Raw genomic sequence first — 23,573 nt, forward strand, 5'->3', positions numbered from 1 at the left:
CTTAGCCCAGAAAGAAGTCTATGTACTTACTCTGTTGGTGTCAGTGAGGTAAAGGAGAAGTCTGAATAGCCTTCTTCAGAGTTAGACTTGACACTGGTGCTTTTCCATTTTGATTACTTTCCCATTCTGCTTAGATTTTCAGCCTGACTTTGGGTGGGTGGGTGGGGGTGGGGATTCCCTAAACAACCCTGTAACAAGCTTTTTTTTTTTTTTTTTTTTTTTTTTTTTTTTGGTTTTTTTGAGACAGGGTTTCTCTGTGGTTTTGGAGCCTGTCCTGGAACTAGCTCTTGTAGACTAGGCTGGTCTCGATGTAACAAACTTTTTAAAATATAGTCAGAATTTCTTTTGTGGAACTGTCAGCTCCCCAATAATGACATGGAGACAATATTATGAAAGCTTGTCCTTAGCATAGGCTTTTTCCAACTAGCTCTTATAACTAAAAGTCTCTATTAATTTACATTCTGCCATGTGGCTTGGTAATCTCTGTTTTGTTCCATATGTCTGACTTAAAAGTCTATGGTGATATCTGTGTGCCTAGGTCCCTCTTCCTCTCCCTGGAAATTCGGCCTATTCTCTACTGCTTAGCTCTTGGCCATCAACTCTGTTAAACCAATCAGAAGGCACCTGAAGTGGAAGCACATCTTTACAGTATACACAAATATTCTGCAGCATTTCCCCCCTTTTGTCTAAATAAAAGGAAAGGGTTTAACTCTAACACTGTAAAACTATATATAAGAAGAACAATTATCAGATCTAAATAAAAAGGGAAAGATTTTAACTCTAACATAGTAAAACTATATACAATAAGGGCAATTATCAGATAAGAATTATGTTCACAATGTATAGTCCATGTATATTTTCAAATTCAATGTTGACAGAGGTTTCTGTCCCGGGTCCTGCAGCCATTCAGTCCCAAAGAAACACTCAGAGGTCTACATTAATTATAAACTGATTGGCCTAGTATCTCAGGCTTCTTATTAACTCTTCTAACTTATATTAGCCCATAATTCTTATCTGTGTTAGCCATGTGGCTTGGTACCTTTTTCGGCAAGGAAGTCATATCTTACTTGTTCTGTGTCTGGCTTCCTCTCTGTCTGGGTGACAACTGCAGACTGACTTTCTCTTCCCAGAATTCTCCTGTTGTCATTGCCTCACCTATACTTCCTGCCTGGTCACCCCACCTATACTTTCTGCCTGGCTACTGGCCAATCAGCATTTTGTTAATCGAGTACAAGAAACAAATCTTTACAGGGTAAAACCATTGTCCCACAACAGTTCGGAGAAAGTACTGTATTATTTATACTATTTTAATGAGTCCAAAGTTTTAACTTAAATAACTTTCTATCATAACTTGTATTACCATCCTAAAAATATCATTTTAGACCTTAAAGCATCTTCTTAGATCAACAGTTTAATTTTTTTATCTCTCAATCTTTATAAACTTTGTATCTGTTTTGTAGGGTTTTTTTTAAACTGATAACAAAGAAAAGGATATAACTATCTAGTCTTCAGTTCCCATCAGAGACCCAAGAAGGATATAATATTACCTGAGTAAGCAGAAAGTGCAGAGCAAACAATTTCTCAAACTAAAATTACAGGGACAGCTGGGTTCCTGGATAGTCCTAAGGATTAACATCGGGGCATTCATCTTTGGCTTCTGTAGAATAATATCTGACAGACTTTTCTGTGAAGCAAGAATTTTGAAGGAGTGTCCTACCTTGTCTTGGCAAAGTTTGGCAGTCACTTTCTTTTGTTTCTTCCTTGTCCAATTTGGACAGCATATTGTCAGCAGTCGAGGCAAGGAGAGTTTCTTGTCCAGTGACTAACCTTGCCACAAATAAAAGCAAACTGTGTTAGTTCTTTGATTCCCATCATTCTGTTTAAAAGTAAATTGGTGCTGCCAGAAGCAGACATCTTTCACTGTCATGAAAAGTCTTAAAAACATTTTAAATGCCATATTCTGTAGGTTTATGATGTGTTTGAAAACCATCTTTCTATTTAAAATTTATCTCTGTTTGACCTGGAATACGTACCAAACTGACTACATGTTTGATTGTTATAGATGACTACTAACTTGTGTCTCTTTATGATACTAAACAGCTTTCAAGAACTAAAACTTTACATTTTTAAATGAGCTGCATAGGTGTAACACCTTAAGCAAGAATAGAAAAATATATAAAGTATAGCAAAAGTAACCCTTAAATTTGTATCATATACAAAATCCTTACCAATGTAAAATATTTCAGACTAGTAGTTGTTTTTTAGTTCAAAAGTAGACTCAACAATTCACCCTTTTATCCCATCCTTTTTATTCTAAATCCCCCTATTTTTCCTTCAGAAAGAGATTCCTGAATCTAACCTTCTTTACTCAGCTTTTTTCCTGACCATGACCAACAACAACTTATAATCAACCTCCTAAACGATAATAACCATCCATATTCCATTGAACAACCAAAAGCCACCCATCCCACCTCTTGGGAATGTGGGCATCATGTTTTCTAGACTACTTCCTATTGTCTGGGGGTGATGGTATCTCTAAGAGACCCTGAGAAAACTGGGTAGAGACATGGTAGATACTTGAGGCTGATAGGCTGGCCAGCCTGGAGTACACAACCCAACACCAGGTAGCGATTGAGACCCTGCAACAGCAAGGAAGGCAAGAATGATCTGAAAGTTGTGTGTGTGGTTCTGCCACAAATAAATAACTTTGTCAAAATAAAAGCCAGTTCTAGAGCATTTGCAGCTTTCCAGAAAAGCCTTGATTCACCACCATGTGATGGTTTTGACACTTTAAAGGCATTGACATGGTTTGTGCCTCTAAGCACACTCCCCCTTGCCAAATACATAGTGCACTCATGTAATTGTGGCAGGGAAATGCCAGGTGGACTGGGTCAGACGTTCTTGGCTTTTATTTAACGTTATTCAATTCTATTTTGTAGGTATCATAGCTGCAAATGCTCTAGTATTTTGCCTATGGAGGGTCCCATCGCTGCATCGAACCATGATCAGATATTTTACATCCAACCCAGCGTCAAGTAAGTTTATCTTCTGTGAATTTATTTTGAGGTAGAAATAATATGGAAAATATGGTTTGTTTTAATCAGAATGTTACAGGAATGAGTTATTTGTCAGTAGTTAAGCACAAAGTACAGAGGTACCCCCCCCCCCAATTAGATATGTGGTTGGAGAGATGGGTTAGCAGTGAAGAACACTGACTGTTTTTCCAGGGGACCCAGGGTTTATTTCAGTCACCCACATGGTGACTCCCAACTGCCTTTAACCTCAGTTCCAGGATATCCATTGCCCTCTTCTGACCTTGTTTGAGCACCAGGGGCACACGGACATACAAACAGACAAGCACCCATACACTTAAATTAAAAGAAACTAAAATAAAGATTTTGAAGTTAAGATCTATAATCATTCAGGCTTATTTTTTGAGGACAATGTTATATGTAATTTTGTGTCTGTAATTGAAGTAATTTCCTCATGCTATAGTGATAAGGACAAGCTTTTGAACTTCAGAATGATCACTGGATGTTTAAGTAGGGACATCTTAGGAAATGCTCTGTTAAACCATCTCATTTAAAGTTTTAACGGACTGTTTTGGATTCTTATGCTTGATTTAATAACAACAATGAGACAAGCTTAAAATGAGTAAAACTTATGGCCTAGTATTGCATGCTTACCACATTCTTCCTTCTCTTGTAGAGGTTCTTTGTTCTCCAATGTTGCTGTCAACGTTCAGTCATTTCTCCTTGTTCCACATGGCAGCAAATATGTATGTTTTATGGAGTTTCTCATCTAGCATCGTGAACATTCTGGGTCAAGAGCAGTTTGTGGCAGTGTACCTGTCTGCAGGTAATAGCTTTACTGTAAGACTCACTTCCCTACAGAAGGGACAGAGGAATGGTTACAGTGATATTCTGTACACAGCAAATGCTTGGGATGGATTTATTTATCAAACGTGTGTATAGAAGGGCATCACAGCCGGGGAATGGTGGCGCACGCCTTTAATCCCAGCACTCGGGAGGCAGAGGCAGGCGGATCTCTGTGAGTTCGAGACCAGCCTGGTCTACAGAGCTAGTTCCAGGACAGGCTCTAAAGCCACAGAGAAACCCTGTCTTGAAAAACCAAAAAAAAAACAAAACAAACAAACAAAAAAAAGAAGGGCATCACAGACAAACGGAATTGTTCCTTCCCTGCTTCTCTTCTGATAGATCCCCATGTATGCTTGGTTTTCAGTAAATCAAGCTGAGATTCAGGAATAGAGTACTATTTAAACATAGCATTTTTATCTCCCTGGACATTGGTTTTGAATTCAGATCAGCCATCTTATAAATAGATGGTTTCCAGACTTCCCAGCTATCCTCACCATGTGGTTTATTTCCCCCAGTGTGTTCAGTTAGAAATCTTTAGATTAGCCATCAGAGTACATAACTCAGTGGTGTGAAGCCCTTACCTAGCATGCACATGATTTAGGTTTGGATCCTTAGCACCAAAAAAATTAGTGAGTGTCCCTGGGAGTGGTGGTGGCTTATGCTACAGACCAGCATTTGGGAAACTGAAGTACAGGGTTTCATGAGAGTTTGAGGCCAGCCTGGGCTTCAGAGTGACAGCCTGTCTGTAAACAAAACAGTAGTGAGTATGCTCTGTTCCCTCTGTAGAATGGCATGTTGACTGTCCTGGATGGCCTCTTATCCACATCTCAACTGCAGAATTGTAGCATAGGATTCCAGGTTGCCACTACTGCAGAATGAACAGTTGATCAAATTTTACTTTTAATTTTATTTTATGTATATGGGTGTTTTGTGTAATAGTAGTAGGAGCAGTAGTAGTATGTTTTTTACTCTTTTTGCTCTTTGTGGGGCCCTCCACCTGGCTCCCAAATAAATCATACAGAGACTTATTCTTAGTTATAAATGCTTGACCTTAGCTTGGCTTGTTTCTTATCAGCTTTCTTAACTTATATTATCCCTTTGCCTTTTGCCTCTAGACTTTTCCCATTCTCTTACTTCTCTAAATCTTACTCTTACTCTGTGGATTGCTGTGTAGCTGGATGGCTGGCCCTGGTGTCCTCCTCCTCTGGCTACTTCTCCCCCTCCCAGATTTCTACTTTTATTTATTCTCTTTGCCTGCCAGCCCAGACTATCCTTTCTCCTGCCTTGCTATTGGCCATTCAGATCTTTATTAGACCATCAGGAGTTCCAGACAGCAAAGTATTGCATCTTCAGAGAGTTAAACAAATGCAACATAAACAAAAGTAACATACCTTAACATAATATTCTCTAGCAATTTCGCCTATATGTGTATTTATATAGCGCATGCAGGGCTTGCTGAGTCCAGAAGAGGGTGGATTTCCTAAGACTGGAGTTACATGGTTGTGAGTCATCATGTGGTGCAGGAAATTGAGCTGGGGTCCTCTAGAAGAGAAGTCCTTAATCCTAACCATTGGGCCATGTCTCCAGCCTGTGGAGTTGTTTTTAAAAATGACTTGGAGAGGCACACTTTTATCCCGGCATGGGGGAGGCAGAAGCAGGTGGATTCTAACTTCAAGCCAGCCTGGTCCACGGGTCCACAGAGTGAGGTCCAGGACAGCCAGGGTACACAGAGAAACTCTGTCTTGAATCCCCTCCCCACCAAAAAAAGACACTGAGAGTCAGGTGTGGTGGTACATGCCTTTAATCTCTGCATTCAGGAGACAGAGGCAGGTGTTCGCTGTATGAGTTTGAGGCGAGTGTGATCTTTATAGTGAGTTCCAGGCCTGTCTCCAAAGAAAAGAAAAATGATGTCGAGTTCTATGGCACTAAAGCCAGTAGGACCTAATAGACCCCCTGTCTCTGGAGGTGAGTCCAGAGGTCTGAGATAGTTGGGAAGTTTGAGTACTGGCCTTTTTTCATGTTGTAGATTAGGACAATGATACCTGAGAGGTAAGGATACCCTGTGTCACTCGGTGAGTTGTGTGTGGGGTCTAGGAAAGGACACGCCATTCAGGACATTGCCCTATAAATGAGCTGAAATGATAGTAGAATGGGCTTCATACTGGCACCCTTAGATTGATCTGAATAGAAACCTTACACCATTGCTGTAAGCCCAATACTCAGGAGGCTGTGGCAGAGGATAGTGGGTTTGAGGTCAACCTGGGCTACAAAGCAAAATACGCCACTAAAGAAGAAGAGCAAACCAGTACTACAACTGGAGTGGGGACTAAAATACAGACGCTAAGGGCTGGGGCAGAGTTCAGTGCTAGTGCTAGTGCTAGTCTGGTGTGCTTAAGGCCCTGGGCTCAATTAGCAGTATGTCTAAAAGAAAAAATACAATAGTACTTTTTATAGGTGACTTGTTGAAATGTGGCTTATTTTATAGGTGTCATTTCCAATTTTGTCAGTTATGTGTGCAAAGTTGCCACGGGGAGATACGGACCTTCACTGGGTGCAGTAAGTAGTCTTCATTTCCCCTCCCTCCCTCTCTCTCTCTCTCCCTTCCTCCCTCCCTCCCTCCCTCTCTCCCTCCCTCCCTTCCTCTCCCTCCCTCCCTTCCTCTCCCTCCCTCCCTTCCTCTCTTTCTCTTGTATATCTAATTAAATATTTTCTGATCTAACTTTAAATTTCATTGAGAAATGATTGTTTATGAGAAAGCTGCAAATGAGTACAGCTTCCATATACTCTCATCCTTCTGTTCCCTTATGTCTTCCTGAATCCGTCTAAGAGTAAATAATGAGTAAATTAACATGGAAACGATTTGTTTGACACAGTTTTGTCAAACTTGGAGTTTGTACATTTGTACAACTGAAGTGTTGAGACTGCAGCTTTTTTACTTCACCTTTGTTGGTTGTGTGTGCCATGTGTGGTTGCTCTGGGACTTGTGTTGGGGGGACAGAACATAACTTGGTGGAACTAGTTCTTTCCTCTTTTTTTTTTTAGTTTTGTTTTATTGTTTGTGTTTTTGAGACAGGGTCTGACTGTATATTTCTGGCTGGCCTGGAATTCACAGAGATCCACTTGCCTTGGTCTCCTTAGCTGAGTGCTGGGATTAAAGGTGTGAGCCACCATACCTGACCTGCCTCTATAGCTTTTAATTATTGTTTGTTTGTATGTATGTACTGGAATATAGTACGTTTTGGAAAAAGTATGTCAGAATAACGAGAGCCCACTCTAACATTAGATAAATGTCATTACATACTTAAATCTGCTACTGTGCTCTGAACACTGCCTAGATTCAGTCACTGGACCATTCATGGTGGCACATGCCTTTAATACCAGCACTTGGCTAGCCTGGTCTACATAGAGGGTGCCAGGTCAGCAAGGGCTATGCTGAGACCTTGTCTCAAGCAATGAAACAAACCAACAAGTGCTGTGGACATTTTGTGTATAGCCCCTGTGTGGACAGTGCTTTCATTTTTTAGAGTCGAGTGACCAGATCATAGGGTGCTGACGTTAATGTTTAAGAACCTACAGACTGGTAGCACGTGGACCGCTGTGTTCTGTCCTTTCCTGCCAGCAGAGTGTGAGAGTCCCAGGCTCTATGGCTTCACCCACTCACAGTGTGGCCTGGTGGCTATTTTTCCCAGTAAAAGCAAATGATGTTGATGATTTTGTGTTTGTTCTTCAAGCATCATCTTTGAATTATCTTTTGCTCATTAATACTTTTAATTGAGCTTGCTAAATATTCACAATATGTTCTGGGAACAAGTGCTTTGTTAGGCCGTTGTTTGAGATGTACTTATGTACATCCTGTTCCCTCTACCTTCCTGGCTTTTATCAGAATTTTAACCAGCAAACATTTTTTTTAACTTACCTTGTCTTGTCTTGAACAATTTCTTTCAAAGAGTATGCTGTTAATTTGCATGAAGCTTAATTTACTTACTAGAAGTCCCTTTTGGTGTGTAGTGAGGAAAGTTTTCCCTGACCCAATCACAAAGACTTTACTCCTATGTTGTTTTATTTATTTAATTCTATGCTTCATTTTAAATCAAATCTGAAGTCTTAGCACAGATCCACTAGCTTTTAACATTTTGCCATGCATCATTTCCTCTCTAACCATACTTACTCTTTTCAGAACCATTTGAGCAGTTTTTATCTCTCTCTCTCTCTCTCTCTCTCTCTCTCTCTCTCTCTCTCTCTCTCTCTCTCTGTGTGTGTGTGTGTGTGTGTGTGTGTGTGTGTAAGACAGAGACAGACACAGTGTCCTTGGGCACACATATGCTGTGGTGTGCAGATGAAGGTCAGAGGACAGCTTTTGGGGTTGGCTCTTTTTCTGCATTTGGTTCTGGGTGCTGGATTCAGGTCATCAGGCTTTAGTGTCCAGTGCTTTCTGTGTGTTGAGCTACTGTCCTTAAGAAAAGTTTCTTATATTGTGTCTCTTTGTTTCTGTATACTTCAGCATTTGCTTCCTAGAAACACAAATATTTTTCCATAGTCCACAGCACCATTATTAAAGAGATAAACTTTATAATCCATATACTACTTATGAAGTTGTTCTAGTACTGTTCCCCGTAAGCTCATGTATACATTTAGTTGTTATTTTTTTTTTTTGGCTTCTTAAAGCTGTCACATTTCTGCAGGTTGTCCTTGTTTTTCATGCTCCCAGTGGTTTAGAACAAACAGGGAGGCTATTGTGGATTTTCTTTTTCCTCAAGACTCAATCAGCTTTTTTGTCTTGGGCGGGAATATTAGATAAATGGTATCCTCAGGACCATTTCTGCTAGGACCAGGCACGTGGTGTCGTCTCTTTTTGTGGTGAATGTCTCAGATGTTGTCCAGTCTCTATACTACATTTTTCTTTTAAAATTAATATACGTGAGGAGACATTTTTAGGTTATGTAAATACTTTGTTCATCAACTTCTCCCTGTCACACGCTCTGCTGATAATAATATCTGTTGATTAGTTCGAGTATGTTTTCACTGTGATTCTTTTTGCAAAGGTGACATGTGTATCCTCTTAGCTAGAATCAGCACTGGCATAGCCCCTTTGGCTCTAGGCCATACTTGATGTCTTCCATGCTGTCCTTTTTGTGTGCTGGGATGTTACGCCAAGACTCCTTCAGTCTGTCACAGTTTGCCTTTCTGACCCAATACTTGAGAAGAATGACAGCGAAGCCCTTTGTAGAGTGTCTATGGAGATTTATTATTTTTGATAAGTAGATTTGTTCTTAATACATTGTTCCTTTAATAGACATCTTTGTATCTGCTGTGACCTGTGTTAGAAAAAAAACTACCTGAGTGCCTGCCACGCTGTGTTTTTACCCTGTTCTCTGCACTTCGCACTCGGCTCTTTGAAGTCCTCTGCCAAGCTGTGCAGCTCACTTGGTTCCGCTGTGTTGCTCTCCAGCATGCGCTACCTGTCTCTTCCCCTAAGCTCCATGCAACTGATGGCCGAGTCTGGGTTTCCATGTGCTGCCTTGGCACACAGCACCTCTCCTTCTGATCTCAGAATTGCTTGTTTTTCTTCACTGTCTTTCTTGCTGTGCTATAAGGTTCATAAAGTTGGAATGTTTTTTCACCTCTGTGTCTCTAGTGTATAATATCATGCCAACTGTGTTAGGATTCAAATAGCTGAATGAATGTGTATCATGAGAGCTATCTTAAACAAGGAACTAGGATTGAGTTTTTGAGATAGTCTACCATTCAGAATATTAGGATTATGATTAGCATTAATAGAGGTTTGTTAAATTTCTGTATTGCAGAAAAATATCTCAAAGCCATTATTAAATTTAAATTGTAAGAAAAAGCTGCCCACTCCATAGCTCACTGCAACAGTTAGAGAGCTGCTGGACTTTCTTTCTTAAGTGTGTGGCATGTTTAATGCTGTCCTTGGCGCTCATGAAGGATGCATATGGTCATATGATATATTTAATTTCTCCGTAGTGAAAGTATAGTCTGTTTCTAGGGATTATTTGCAGCATTGTGTGACAGCTTGGATCCCTTTCCCTGATACTGTTCACATTCACAGTGAAAAGTTTTTAAGATTTGTGTTCCCTCTGGATGTGGAGTGCACTGGCCTGCTCAGAGCCTAGGCATCCCATGGTCACATGGTATCCGCTGTCCTCACCACCGTGTTCATTACCTTGCAGTCAGGAGCAATCATGACTGTACTTGCAGCAGTCTGCACCAAGATCCCAGAAGGGAGGCTCGCCATCATCTTCCTCCCGGTGTTCACCTTCACAGCAGGCAATGTGAGTACCCGGTGGAGTTCTGGTTGCAGCCTGGTCAGACAGCGTCTGAAATCTCGCCCTTAAATTGAAAGTGGAGGAGCAAAATTGTACCATTTCTCTTTTCTCTCCCTGGCTTCCAGGCGCTAAAAGCCATCATTGCCATGGACACAGCTGGGATGATCCTGGGATGGAAATTCTTTGACCATGCAGCGCATCTTGGGGGAGCTCTCTTTGGAATGTAAGTTTGAGCAGAATCAGGTGCTGAGCTGTTGCTTTCCCCACCCCTTGCTGGTCCTATCTTACTGGTGTATAGAGCTGGTGCAGCCATTTTTCTCCCTGCATTGCGTGTGTAGGAGAGTGTGCTGTGTCTAGGTAGAGGCTGGTGTGGACCGTGTGCCAGTGCGGATGGTCCCTGATGTCTGCTACATGCCAGCACCAAGCCAGTTACCTTAGGTTCCTGTTTAATGATAGAAACTGAGTCACAGGAATAGCAGGTGTTGAAGTAGAGACTAGAAAATTAAATAGAAATCCACGGTTTCGTTTTGCAGCACACCAGACTGAGCACACTGGGTGTGTGGTCACACACACAGCTGCACTTCAGGAAATTTGTTTTTGCCTGAATTTAAACAGAGCAGAAGATCTTGCTAAGTGAAGCAGTGCTGCCTAAGGTGATGGAACCAAGTGCTGCTGTGCTGTGTGTAATTTCCATGGTGACTGAAGAACGGCACATGCGTGTTCTAGCTCTTAGAGCGGCACATTATAAACAGTCCGAGACAAAGACTGAGAAGTAGCTATGCTTTGTGAAGTCTAAGTTTAGCTGTACTTTACATGTATTTTCATAGCATCTTTTCCCCTGGTGGGTTTTTATTGTTCTACCTTTTCTTTTATTCTGAAGTTAATTGTATCAAATACACTTTAAAGTCCAGGACCTGAAAAGCAGAGGAATCCTTTCTCTTGGCTCTTCTAATTTCAACCCTTTTCGTGTAGTGGATCTCAGTCATGTCCCAGACTCATCTTTTTTGTGTTTAGAAAGGAATCAGAAGCTTGGGCTGTTGAGAGGGCTCAGTGAGTAAGGGTGCTTGCTGTCCAGCTTAATCCCAAGTGCAATCCCCAGGATACACATGGTGGAAGGTGAGAACTGGCTCCTGCAAGTTATCCTTTGATTGACATGCACTTCCTCACACACGTGTCCATGCACCCACACATGTGTACATGTATCCTCACAGGTGCATACACACATGCATGCTCCCCACATATACACATATACATACCCATACATGTGTACACCCACATGCATGTATACATGTATCCTCACCGGTGCATACACACATGCACGCTCCCCACTTGTACACTCCACACATAATACGCATATACATACCCATACATGTGTACACCCACATGCATGTATATCCTCACAGGTGCATACACACATGCACGCTCCCCACTTCATATACGCATATACATACCCATACATGTGTACACCCACATGCATATATATCCTCACAGGTGCATACACACATGCACGCTCCCCACTTCATATACACATATACATACCCATACATGTGTACACCCACATGCATATATATCCTCACAGGTGCATACACACATGCACGCTCCCCACTTCATATACACATATACATACCCATACATGTGTACACCCACATGCATGTATATCCTCACAGGTGCATACACACATGCACGCTCCCCACTTCATATACGCATATACATACCCATACATGTGTACACCCACATGCATGTATATCCTCACAGGTGCATACACACATGCACGCTCCCCACTTCATATACGCATATACATACCCATACATGTGTACACCCACATGCATGTATATCCTCACAGGTGCATACACACATGCACGCTCCCCACTTCATATACGCATATACATACCCATACATGTGTACACCCACATGCATGTATATCCTCACAGGTGCATACACACATGCACGCTCCCCACTTCATATACGCATATACATACCCATACATGTGTACACCCACATGCATGTATATCCTCACAGGTGCATACACACATGCACGCTCCCCACTTCATATACGCATATACATACCCATACATGTGTACACCCACATGCATGTATATCCTCACAGGTGCATACACACATGCACGCTCCCCACTTCATATACGCATATACATACCCATACATGTGTACACCCACATGCATGTATATCCTCACAGGTGCATACACACATGCACGCTCCCCACTTCATATACACATATACATACCCATACATGTGTACACCCACATGCATGTATATCCTCACAGGTGCATACACACATGCACGCTCCCCACTTCATATACACATATACATACCCATACATGTGTACACCCACATGCATGTATATCCTCACAGGTGCATACACACATGCACGCTCCCCACTTCATATACACATATACATACCCATACATGTGTACACCCACATGCATGTATATCCCCACACTGTACTGTGGAATTACATGCCCCCCAAAAGGAGGGATGGATAATTTGTCTACGGTCACACGGCCAGTGACTGCAGGATACTAGCTTGTTACACTGCTGCATCAGGAAAGTTTCTTCAACACTGGTGTAGCTTGGTGGTGATGCACAGCCTAACGTGTGGGGTCCTCAGTTCAATCCCCTGAAGCAAAACTGTGTCTTCCTACTTGGCCTTAGCCATGCCACTGGTTAATCTATATTCATGAGTATAATCGAGTAGTTGCCTGCCAGACTGAAATGTTTGGTTCTGCTTGCAGTTAGTAGGCTCAAAAGATTTGGAAAGATCATGTTCATGGTGAGTTCTTGACAAGTGATTTACTTCTAAGGGTTTTACATTTGTTCTTGGGACAGTCCTTTTTCTCTTCTACATGCATGAGAGAATCTTAATTTAGCTCCAATTAATTGGTGTGTTTCGTTTGTTTGTTTTTAAGATGAGGTCTTTCTATGTAGCGCCTGTCTGACCTCTTATTCAATATACAACTCAGGCTGTCCTTGAACTTGTGACAATTCTCATGCCTCAGTTTCCCGAGTGCTAGGATTACAGGTGTGTGTTATTGTGTCCAGTTTTTATAAGCAGGAATTAAAATCCTGGTATAAGGCAAAACCTTTACAATAAAAATGAATATTCAGATATTTTTGACATGTTAAAATGTTACATTGCTGTTTTGGTACTATGTAAATCAGATAGAGCACTGTTCACAGTATATTTATTTTTATGTGTATCAGTATCTTACCTACATGTATGTCTGTTTTCCACATTCATAACTGGTGCCCACAGAGGCCACAGGAGGGCAGCAGATCCCTTAAAACTGGAGTTTCAGGCAGTTGTGAGCCACCATGTTGATGCTGGGAGTTGGACCCGGGACTTAAAGAGCTCCAAGTGCTCTTAACCACTGAACCATCTCTCCACCCCTTCAGTCTTTTATACCTTTTTTTTCTTTTTGAAATAGGCTCTCACTATATAAGCCTGTCTGACCTGGATCTCTGCATGTAGACAAGGCTAGCCACACACTCAAAGAGATCCCTCTACCTCTACCGCTTGCCTCTGTATCTCTGCCAGGATTAAGAGCATGGCCATCATGCCCATTCTCTTAAAAATTAAAACCAGGCGTCTAGGAAAGGATGAGGTCAGTCAAGTCTGCTGTCTGCCTCTGAGAACATGAAGTCTGTTTGGAGAAATGAGTACACAAGTCAAGGTTTCAAGAGTAGGTGCTTTCCTAGGCTGCCTTTCTCTGTCAGCTCACATCTTCAGAAGCCAGTGCCTTTTCCATGGGAGACTGAAGATGCCCTAAATGAACCCCACAGCCTGTTTCATGTGGTACAGCATGCCCATGTGGTTAGCACTGTCACTCAGTTCCTGTGAGATGACTTCCATGCTCTTTGTGAGCAGTAGTTGGAGCACAGGATTTCAGGTGTGGGTCCTGCTGGCTAGCTCTTTGCTGATTCCTAGTCAGAGGGCTGAGCAGATTAAGGAATTACACCTTTGACCTTCACTGCTCATTGTCTGCAGGCAGGTTTTGGGTGGGCAGGCCTCCTCCTGTGTGTAGGCGGGTGGAAATGGCAGGAGGACATATACCATTGTAGTCCTCATTGGTAAGTCCCATACCTGACATTTTTTTTTAATCATTGTAAAAAAAAGAGTCAGTGTATCTTTGGTCACAACTTGGGTGACACACAAAGCTATTAGCATGTTAAGCAAATTACTTTCTTATATACTTCTTTTTCTCTAGTCTGTAAAGAGAAAAACAAAGGTAGATATGGTTGTTTATGCTTCTCTTCCCAGCTTTTGGGAGGCAGAATTGTCATGAATATCCAGCCAACTTGGGCTACATTGTGAGAACTTGTCTCAGAAATAAACAAGGAATCATGATGGTTAACTTGAAGTGAATAAAAAAGTTATAATTTAGGGCCTTTGAGATGGCTCTTTGGGTAAAGGCATTTTGCGCAAAGCCTCACAGACTTAATTCCATCGTTGGGACATTCCTGATAGAGTTCTAAGACCTTTACACACAGATCATGGTATCTGTCCCTCCTCCCCCAAGATACAGAATGTCAAGAACAATCTTTAATAACTGTGTAAAGCTGTGACACATTTCCAAGCAGCCACTCAGGCCCATCCTGCTTTTATCCTTTATATATCATAAATATCAAAGCTTTATATCAAATTACGTGTTGTATTCTGTTTTGTGGAGTGACTGTGACAACTTGGGGCTGCACAGACGGCTCAGCAGTTCAGAGCAGAGGACCTGAGTTCCCAGCACCCACATGGCAGCTCACAACTGTTTGTAACTCCAGTTTCTGGGCATGCAGTACTGTCTTCTGGCCTCCAGTATCACTGCATACACATGGTGCACAGACATACATGTAGGCAAAGCACCCACTCACAGAAAACAAATACTCTTTTTAATGAAAACAAAAAGCAAAGCAAAAACAAAAAAATCAAAACAAAACAAAAAACTGGTGTCCCCCGGTGCTGCAATGATGTTTATTTAGATTTGCATGTCACATAGTTTGAACACTGGACTATTTGTCTTTCTCCAGATGGTATATCACTTATGGTCATGAACTCATTTGGAAGAACAGGGAGCCTCTAGTGAAAATCTGGCATGAAATAAGGACTAATGGCCCCAAAAAAGGAGGTGGCTCTAAGTGATGCAAAACTGGCCAGTATGGTACATCTGCTCCTTGCTGCCTGGAAGACTCAGCATCCTGCCACCCCGGTGTTTTAAATGTTCTCAGTACATGTCTCATTAGCAAATAATGGCAAAGTTATGAAATAAATGTTTATATCTCTAGTTTGTAAATGGTATTTGCTCCTTTGGAGTACTGGTGCTCTTGCTTAGTTTGTGAAATATGACATTCTTCAAGCCTAGAACCTGGTGAGAGATCCTCAACAGATTTGATGGGACCTTGGAGGAGCCTTGGTTTTATGCCTGACCTGGCATCTACTTAGCATTGGGTTCTGACTTCCTTTCGACAGTAGAAAGTTGAGGGCATTTTCTGTTTGACATAGTCTGGAATAACAGCCACAGCACTTCCAAGCATTTCCCTAAATGACTTTTCTGGCAGTGAGCAACATATCCAGAAACTTGTTTTAGAATTTACTTTCTGGATAAAAGATGCAGCTAGATAAGAGGAGAAGAGGGGGTTGGGAAAATGGCTCAGGCAGAAGAGTTGCCTGCCATGAACATGAGGAGCTAAGGTTGGATCCTAGCACCCATAGAAAACTGTTGTGGTGGCACACACCTGTAACCCCAGTGTGGTCGACAGGTGAGTCCCCGGGCTCATCAGCTAGATGGGTTACCCAATTGATGAGGTCCAGGTTAAGTGAGAGACCTGTCTCAAAGGGATGAGCATTAAGTGATAGAGCCGAACTCTCGGTGTTTTTCTTTGCCCTCTGCACATGTGTAGAAATGCATGCTCGTTGGTGTGAACACACCACCACAGAAAATAAAATGGGGAGCAATTGAGGAAAAAACCTGGATTCTATCTCTGGTCTCCACATATGTGTACACACATGCATGACCATCATGAACTCACCAGCCCCATCCCACCTCCAATCGAAGGAAATAAGGTGGGTAATAAATACAGAAAGGAAACCTTGTTTCAACCTTATGTTTAGAGATATGTGCTCTGATGGGATCAAACTGAACCCTCTGAATGTGCTGACAATTGGAGCAGACTGAGAAACCATGATAATGGCACTGGAATTTGTCTCTACTGCATGTCCTGGCTTTTTGGGATCCTATTCTATTTGGATATGCATACCTTCCTAAGCCTGGATTTAGTGGGGAGGGCCTTGACTTCCCACAGGACAGGGTACCCTGCCCTCTCTCAGGACTGGAGTGGGGGAGGGGTGTGGGGGGAAGTGGGAGGAGGGGAGGAAGTGGAAATTTTGATTGGTATTAGTTATAAAGTTAATAAAAAAAGAAACTAGAAAAAAAAGATATGTGCTCTAATTTGTAATCAAAGGCTGCTCATACGTTTCCTGGCTGCCCAGACCTGAAATAATCACACAAACTATATTAATTGCAACACTGCTTGGCCAATTACTCTAGCGTATTCCTAGCTAGCTCTTACATCTTAACCCATTTTTATTTTATATTTCACCACGAGGCTTGTGGTTTACTGTGAGGTTTAGTCTGGCGGCGGCTGTCTCCTGCAGCGGCTACATGACATCCCCCTGACTCGCCTACTCTCTCCTCTATCTGCTTTGAATCCCCGCCCTGCCCTATTCTGCACTGCATAGGCCTAAAGAGCTTCTTTATTAACCATGGTGTTCACAGCATCCAGAGGGGAATCCCACATCACTACCTAAAGCATCATCTTTTGCAAATACAGCTGCTTTCTGGAAATTTCCATTCACACATCCCACCCCACCATATGCTCAGATAAGTGACATTCCAGGGGACAGCTTGTGTTATTCCCTTGGACTTAATGCTTTTTTCAAGTCATCCCCATCTCTGTAGCAGACTGCTGGCAAGGATTTGTCTTTCCATTCTGCCTCTGTTCTCTGGGGACTCCATCAAACCTTCATTTCCATCTTCCTCTACCTCTGGTAGAATTGCTGTGTAAGTATGACTTCATTTAAACAGAAGCCACATTAATGGTTTTTCTTCTGTGAGTCTGAGTGAGACTTTAGCTCAGCAGTGATAACTACACTGAGATTAGATGTTTCAAGACAACATTTCTGTGCTTTTAAAATTAACCTATTTTAGAATTCTTTTGGTATGTAGTGTTCATTCATATTTGCTTTACAAAATAAGTCATATATTTCAAATGCAATTTCAAGTTGTATTCCTAGTCAGTAAAGAGAAGGATACTTATTAATACCTCCCTTTCAAATGCACATATATATATATATGTATGTATGTATGTATGTATGTATGTATACAAGTGTATGTATGTGTGTGAGCCTTTTTCCTTCAGTGATGAGGTAAAATTATTTTTGTTCTCCTTTATGTCAGTCAACAGATTTTTGATTTTAAAAACCTATTATTCAGTATGTGTTGATCATGTTTTTCAGTAAACCACAGATCCATTGTACATTGCAGTCAAGCTGTCCACTGAGGCAGTCTACCACATGCTCATCTAGACTCTAGCCCAGTGAAGTCTCTCTCGCCCTCCCATCCATGCCTCTTCCACAACCTGCCTGAGCTAGCCAGGGTCCAGCACCACCTACTCAGCTTTCTCTGGTCTTGCCTGCCTGCGCTACAACCAGTCTCAGCTTCTGTCATGACCCAGCCACAGACCACACTCCCAAGCCACATCAAGCCATTTTAGCCAGTGTAATACACCCCAAAATCCAGGCTCAGACCAGGAGGCACATGCTGTTTGCCAGCTTGGTCCCTACTATCAACCTTCATTCCACCCTAGCTCTTTCCACCCTCTAGGCCCAACCCATACTCCTCTCTTTAGCCCCAACCTACTCTGTCCACATCAGACTTAGAAGTGAAGTTGGCATGCCCGAATCTCATCCCCAAAATACAAACAACATGAAAGGTCAAGTCAGTATCTTCTCTCCAAGATCTACCAGTAGAAATGTTTGCCAAGAATTATTTAGATGAACCCCAAGACACGGATTTAAAAGAAAAATCATAAATCTGTCAAAGAATTCAAAGAGTTCAAAGAAGACAATGAAAAAGTTCAATGAAATTCAAGTTAACTTAAAAGAGAACAAAGGCCAGAATGATGCTCAAGAATATGTAAGCAGGCCCCAGGAATGGAGTACAGGCACCCTCCAATTCCCTAAACTTTCTAGCCATTCAGTGGGGCTTCTCCCCGGCTACTGGCTTTCTCTATTTATCCCATCCCAGCTTGCCTCCAAGCACCCCTTTCCATCTGTGGGGTCCAAGGATTCCCCAACTCAGCCTGCTTTGGGGATGAGGGTCTGGGGAAACAGTGGTGAGTGCTACTACTGCAGGGGTTTTTTTGTTCCACAAGACCCTGTACCTACCACGCCCGCCCTTTTCTCTGCAAGGTCCTTGGCCAGCAAGAGGCCCTGCTCCTGTACCAGGAGATCCATCCCGAGGGGTAAGTGTGCATACCTGGCCGGACACCCCAGGAACAGAGTACAGGCCCCCTCCTATTCTCTAAACATTCCTGGCCATTCAGCAGGGTCTCTCCGGCTACTGGTTTTCTCTATTTACCCCTTCCCATCTTGCCACCAAACACTCCTGTTCATCTGCGGGGTCCTTAGATCCACCAACACAGCCTACTTCAGGGTGGAGGGGATCTGACAGCCAACTCCAGTGCTGAAAGGACCTAAGAGAGGGCAGACCAAGAAAAACCCCCAAGTACAGTTAGCCACAGCAAAGATTGGACCAAGATGCCAAGAGTCTCCTGACCGCATTTGAAGGAAGAGATGGGCAGGCGCCAATACAAGAATTCCTCCAAGGGGCTGGAGAGATGGCTCAGTGGTTAAGAGCACTGACTGCTCTTCCAGAGGACCCGGGTTCAATTCCCAGCACCCACATGGCAGCTCACAACTGTCTGTAACTAAAACATATATATATATATATATATATATATATATATATATATATATATATATATATGAATTCCTCCAACAACCTGAAAAGCAACATAACACCAGAATCCAGCAAACTTGCAACAGGAAGACTTGAACACCCTAATCCAGAAGAAGTAGAAGAAATTGACTTTATGAAAGTGATAGAGACCCTTTAACAGGATGTGAAAAACTCCCTTAAAGAAATGGATGAGAAGACTAACAAAAAGTTAGAAGAAATAAATAAATCCCTCAAAGATACCCAAGAAAACTAAGAAAAAGCAATCAAACAGGTAATGGAAACAGTTTAAGACTTGAAAATTGAAATGGAGGCAATGAAAAAAACACAAACAGAGGGATGGCTGGCTATGAAAAATCTGGGTAAACGAACAGGAACTACAGAGACAAGTATAACCAAAAGAATACAAGAGATAGAAGAATCTCAGACGCTGAAGATACTATAGAGGAAATAAATTCATTGATCAAAGAAAACAGCAAATCCAACAAATTCTTAACACAAAACATCCAGGAAATCTGGGACACCATGAAAAGACCAAACCTAAGAATAATAGGGGTAGAAGAAGGAGAAGAATTACAGCTCTAAGGTCCAAAAAAATATATTTAAAAAAATTATAGAAGAAACTTTCCAAACCATACTTTCCTATGAAGGTATAAGAAGCATATAGAACACCAAATAGACTGGATCAAAAAAACAAACAAACAAACATCTCCTCACCATATAATAATCAAAATACAAAACATACAGAATAAAGAAAGAATATTAAGAGCTGCAAAGGAAAAAGGTCAAGTAACATATAAAGGTAAACTTATCAGAATTACACCTGACTTCTCTATGGAAACCATGAAAGCCAGAAAGCCAGAAGGTCTTGGATAGATGTGCTGCAGACACTAAGAGACCATGGATGCAAGCCCAGACTACTATACCCAGCAAAGCTTTCTTTCACCATTAATGGAGAAAACAAGATATTCCAGGACAAAAACAAATTTAAACAATACATAGCCAGAAACCCAGCCTTACAGAAAGTACTAGAAGGAAAACCACAACCTAATGAAGCTAACAACACCCATGATAACACAGACATCTAACAAACCTCCACCACCAGCACAACTCAAAGAAGGGAAACATGCAAGCACTACCACTAAAAAAACAAAAAAACTGGAGTTAACAACCACTGGTCATTAATATCACTTAATATCAATGGACTCAATTCACACACAGGTTAAGCCAACATTCTGCTGTTTACAAGAAACACACCTCAACCACAAAGACAGACATTACCTCAAAGTAAAGGGTTGGGAAAAGGTTTTTCAATCAAATGGACTTAAGAAACAAGTAGGGGTGGCTATACTAATATCTATTAAAATTGACTTCAAACTAAAGTCAATCAGAAGAGATGGAGAAGGACACTTTATACTCATAACAGGAACAATTCATCAGGAGGAAGTCTCAATCCTGAATATCTATGTCCCTAATATAAAAGCACCCACATATGTAAAAGAAACATTACTAAAACTCAAAGCACACATCAAGTCCCACACACTAATAGTAGGAGATTTCAACACTCCTTTCTCACCAATGGACAGGTCAACCAGACAGAAACCTAACAGAGAAATAAGAGAACTAACAGAGGTAATGAATCAAATGGACTTAACAGACATCTATAGAACATTCCAAACAAATAGGAAAGAATATACCTTCCTCTCAGCATCTCATGGAACCTTTTCAAAACTGATCACATAATTGGTAACAAAGCAAGCATCCACAGATACAAAAAAATTTTAGTAGCCACCAGTGTCTTATCGGATCACCATGGAATAAAGTTAGAATTTAACAACAATTCTACCCCAGAAAGCCTACAAACTCATGGAAAGTGAACAGTCAACTACTGAGCCACCCCTGGGTCAAGGAAGAAATAAAGAAAGAAATTAAAGTCTTCCTTGAATTCAACAAAAATAAAGACACAACATACCCAAACCTATGGGATACTATGAAAGCAATGCTAAGGGGAAAGTTCATAACACTAAGTGCCCACATTACAAAGCAAAGCAAAACAAAACAAAACAAAGCAAAAACGGAGAAAGCTCACATTAGAGACTTAACAGCACAGCTGAAAGCTCTAGAAAAAAAAAGAAGCAGACTCACCCAGGCGGAGTAGAAGACTGGAAATAATCAAACTGAGGGCTGAAATCAACAAAATAGAAACACAGAAAACAATCCAAAGAATCAATGAAATAAAAAGCTGGTTCTTTGAGAAAATCAACAAGATTGACAAACTCCTATTCAAACTAATCAAAAGGCAAAGAGAGAACACTCAATAAGATCAGAAATGAAAAGGGGACATAACAACAGACACAGGAAATTCAAAGAATCATTAGGTCTTACTATAAAAGTCTGTATGCCACAAAGTTGGAAAATGTAAGAGAAATGGACATTTTTTTTAGATAAGTACCATATACCAAAATTAAATCAAGACCAGGTAAACAATTTAAATAGACCTATAAGTCGTGAGGAAATAGAAGCTGTCATTAAAAACCTCCCAAACAAAAAAAGCCCAGGACCAGTTGGTTTTAATGCAGAATTTTACCAGAACTTCCAAGAAGAGCTGATACCTATACTCCTTAATGTGTTTCACATAATAGAAACAGAAAAATCATTGCCAAACTCTTTTTATGAATCTACAGTTACTCTGATACCAAAATTGCACAAAGACTCAACCAAGAAAGAGAATTACAGACCAATCTCGCTCATGAACATCGATGCAAAAATTCTCAATAAAATACTGGCAAACTGAATTCAAGAACACATCAAAAAAATTATACAGGGGCTGGAGAGATGGCTCAGAGGTTAAGAGCATTGCCTGCTCTTCCAAAGGTCCTGAGTTCAATTCCCAGCAACCACATGGTGGCTCACAACCATCTGTAATGGGGTCTGGTGCCCTCTTCTGGCCTTCGGACATACACACAGACAGAATGTTGTATGCATAATAAATAAATAAATATTAAAAAAAAATTATACATTATGATCAGGTAGGCTTCATCCCAGAGATGTAGGGCTGGTTCAACATACGAAAATCTATCAATGTAATTCATCATATAAGTAAACCAAAAGAAGAAAACCATATGATCATTTCATTAGATACTGAAAAAGCATTTGACAAAATACAACACCCCTTTATGATAAAGGTCTTGGAGAGATTAGGGATACAAGGTTCATACCTAAATATAAGAAAAGCAATATACAGCAAGTCAATAGCTAACATCAAATTAAATGGGGAGAAACTCAAAGCCATTCCACTAAAATCAGGAACAAGACAAGGCTGTTCACTCCATATCTCTTCAACATAGTGCTTTAAGTTCTAGCAATAGCAATAAGACAACATAATGGGATCAAGGGGATTTGAATTGGAAAGGAAGAAGTCAAACTCGTTCTTTACAGATGATATGATAGTGTACATAAATGACCCCCCAAAACTCTACCAAAGAACTCCTACAGCTGATAAATACCTTCAGTGATGTGGCAGGATACACGATCAACTCCAAAAAAAATCAGTCACCGTCCTATACACAAATAATAAAGAAGCAGAGAGGGAAATCAGAGAAACATCACCTTTCAGGATAGCCACAAATAGCATAAAGTATCTTGGGGTAACTCTAACCAAGGAAGTGAAAGATCTATTTGACAGAACTTTAAGGCTTTGAAGAAAGAAATTGAAGAGGACACCAGAAAATGGAAGGATCTCCCTTGCTCTTGGATTGGGAGGATCAACATAGTAAAAATGGCAATTCTGCCAAAGGCAATCTATAAATTCAATGCCATCCCCATCAAAATCTCAACAAAATTCTTCACAGACCTTGAGAGAACAATAATCAACTTTATATGGAAAAACAAAAGACCCAGGATAGCCAAAACAATCCTATACAATAAAGGAACTTCTGGAGGCATTACCATCCCTGACTTCAAACTCTATTACAGAGCCACAGTAATGAAAACAGCTTGATATTGGCATAAAAACAGAAATGTTGACCAATGGAATCAAATTGAAGACCCGGATATTAACCCATCAACCTATGAACATCTGATTTTCAACAAAGGAACTAAAATTATACAATGGATGAAAGAGAGCATCTTCAACAAATGGTGCTGGCATAACTGGATGTCCAACCTGTAGAAGAATGAAAATAGATCCATATCTATCACCATGCACAAAACTCAAGTCCAAATGGATTAAAGACCTCAATATAAATCTAACACTGAACCTGATAGAAGAGAAAGTGGGAAGTAGACTGCAACACGTGGGCACAGGAGACCACTTCCTACGTGTAACCCCAGCAGCACAGACAATAAGAGCAACAATGAATAAATGGGACCTTCTGAAACTGTGAAG

The 23,573-nt window shown here is 41.1% G+C and overlaps 1 protein-coding gene across 3 annotated transcripts in view; it reads left to right on the plus strand.

The window, feature by feature from the left end:
• Parl (presenilin associated rhomboid like) overlaps positions 1-15,463 on the plus strand; it is a 30,529-nt gene extending 15,066 nt beyond the window's left edge. For all 3 annotated transcript variants that reach the window (XM_075968905.1, XM_075968913.1, XM_075968921.1), the window contains 6 exons: positions 2,940-3,035; positions 3,709-3,858; positions 6,364-6,434; positions 10,070-10,171; positions 10,291-10,388; positions 15,201-15,463. In XM_075968905.1, the coding sequence (XP_075825020.1) occupies positions 2,940-3,035; positions 3,709-3,858; positions 6,364-6,434; positions 10,070-10,171; positions 10,291-10,388; positions 15,201-15,312 (629 nt within the window). In that variant the 3' untranslated portion in view covers positions 15,313-15,463. The remainder of the gene's footprint in view (positions 1-2,939; positions 3,036-3,708; positions 3,859-6,363; positions 6,435-10,069; positions 10,172-10,290; positions 10,389-15,200) is intronic.
• The last annotated feature ends 8,110 nt before the right edge of the window (positions 15,464-23,573 follow it).

Source organism: Microtus pennsylvanicus, chromosome 1 (genome assembly GCF_037038515.1).
Source record: "Microtus pennsylvanicus isolate mMicPen1 chromosome 1, mMicPen1.hap1, whole genome shotgun sequence".
Classification (NCBI taxonomy): Eukaryota; Metazoa; Chordata; class Mammalia; order Rodentia; family Cricetidae; genus Microtus; species Microtus pennsylvanicus.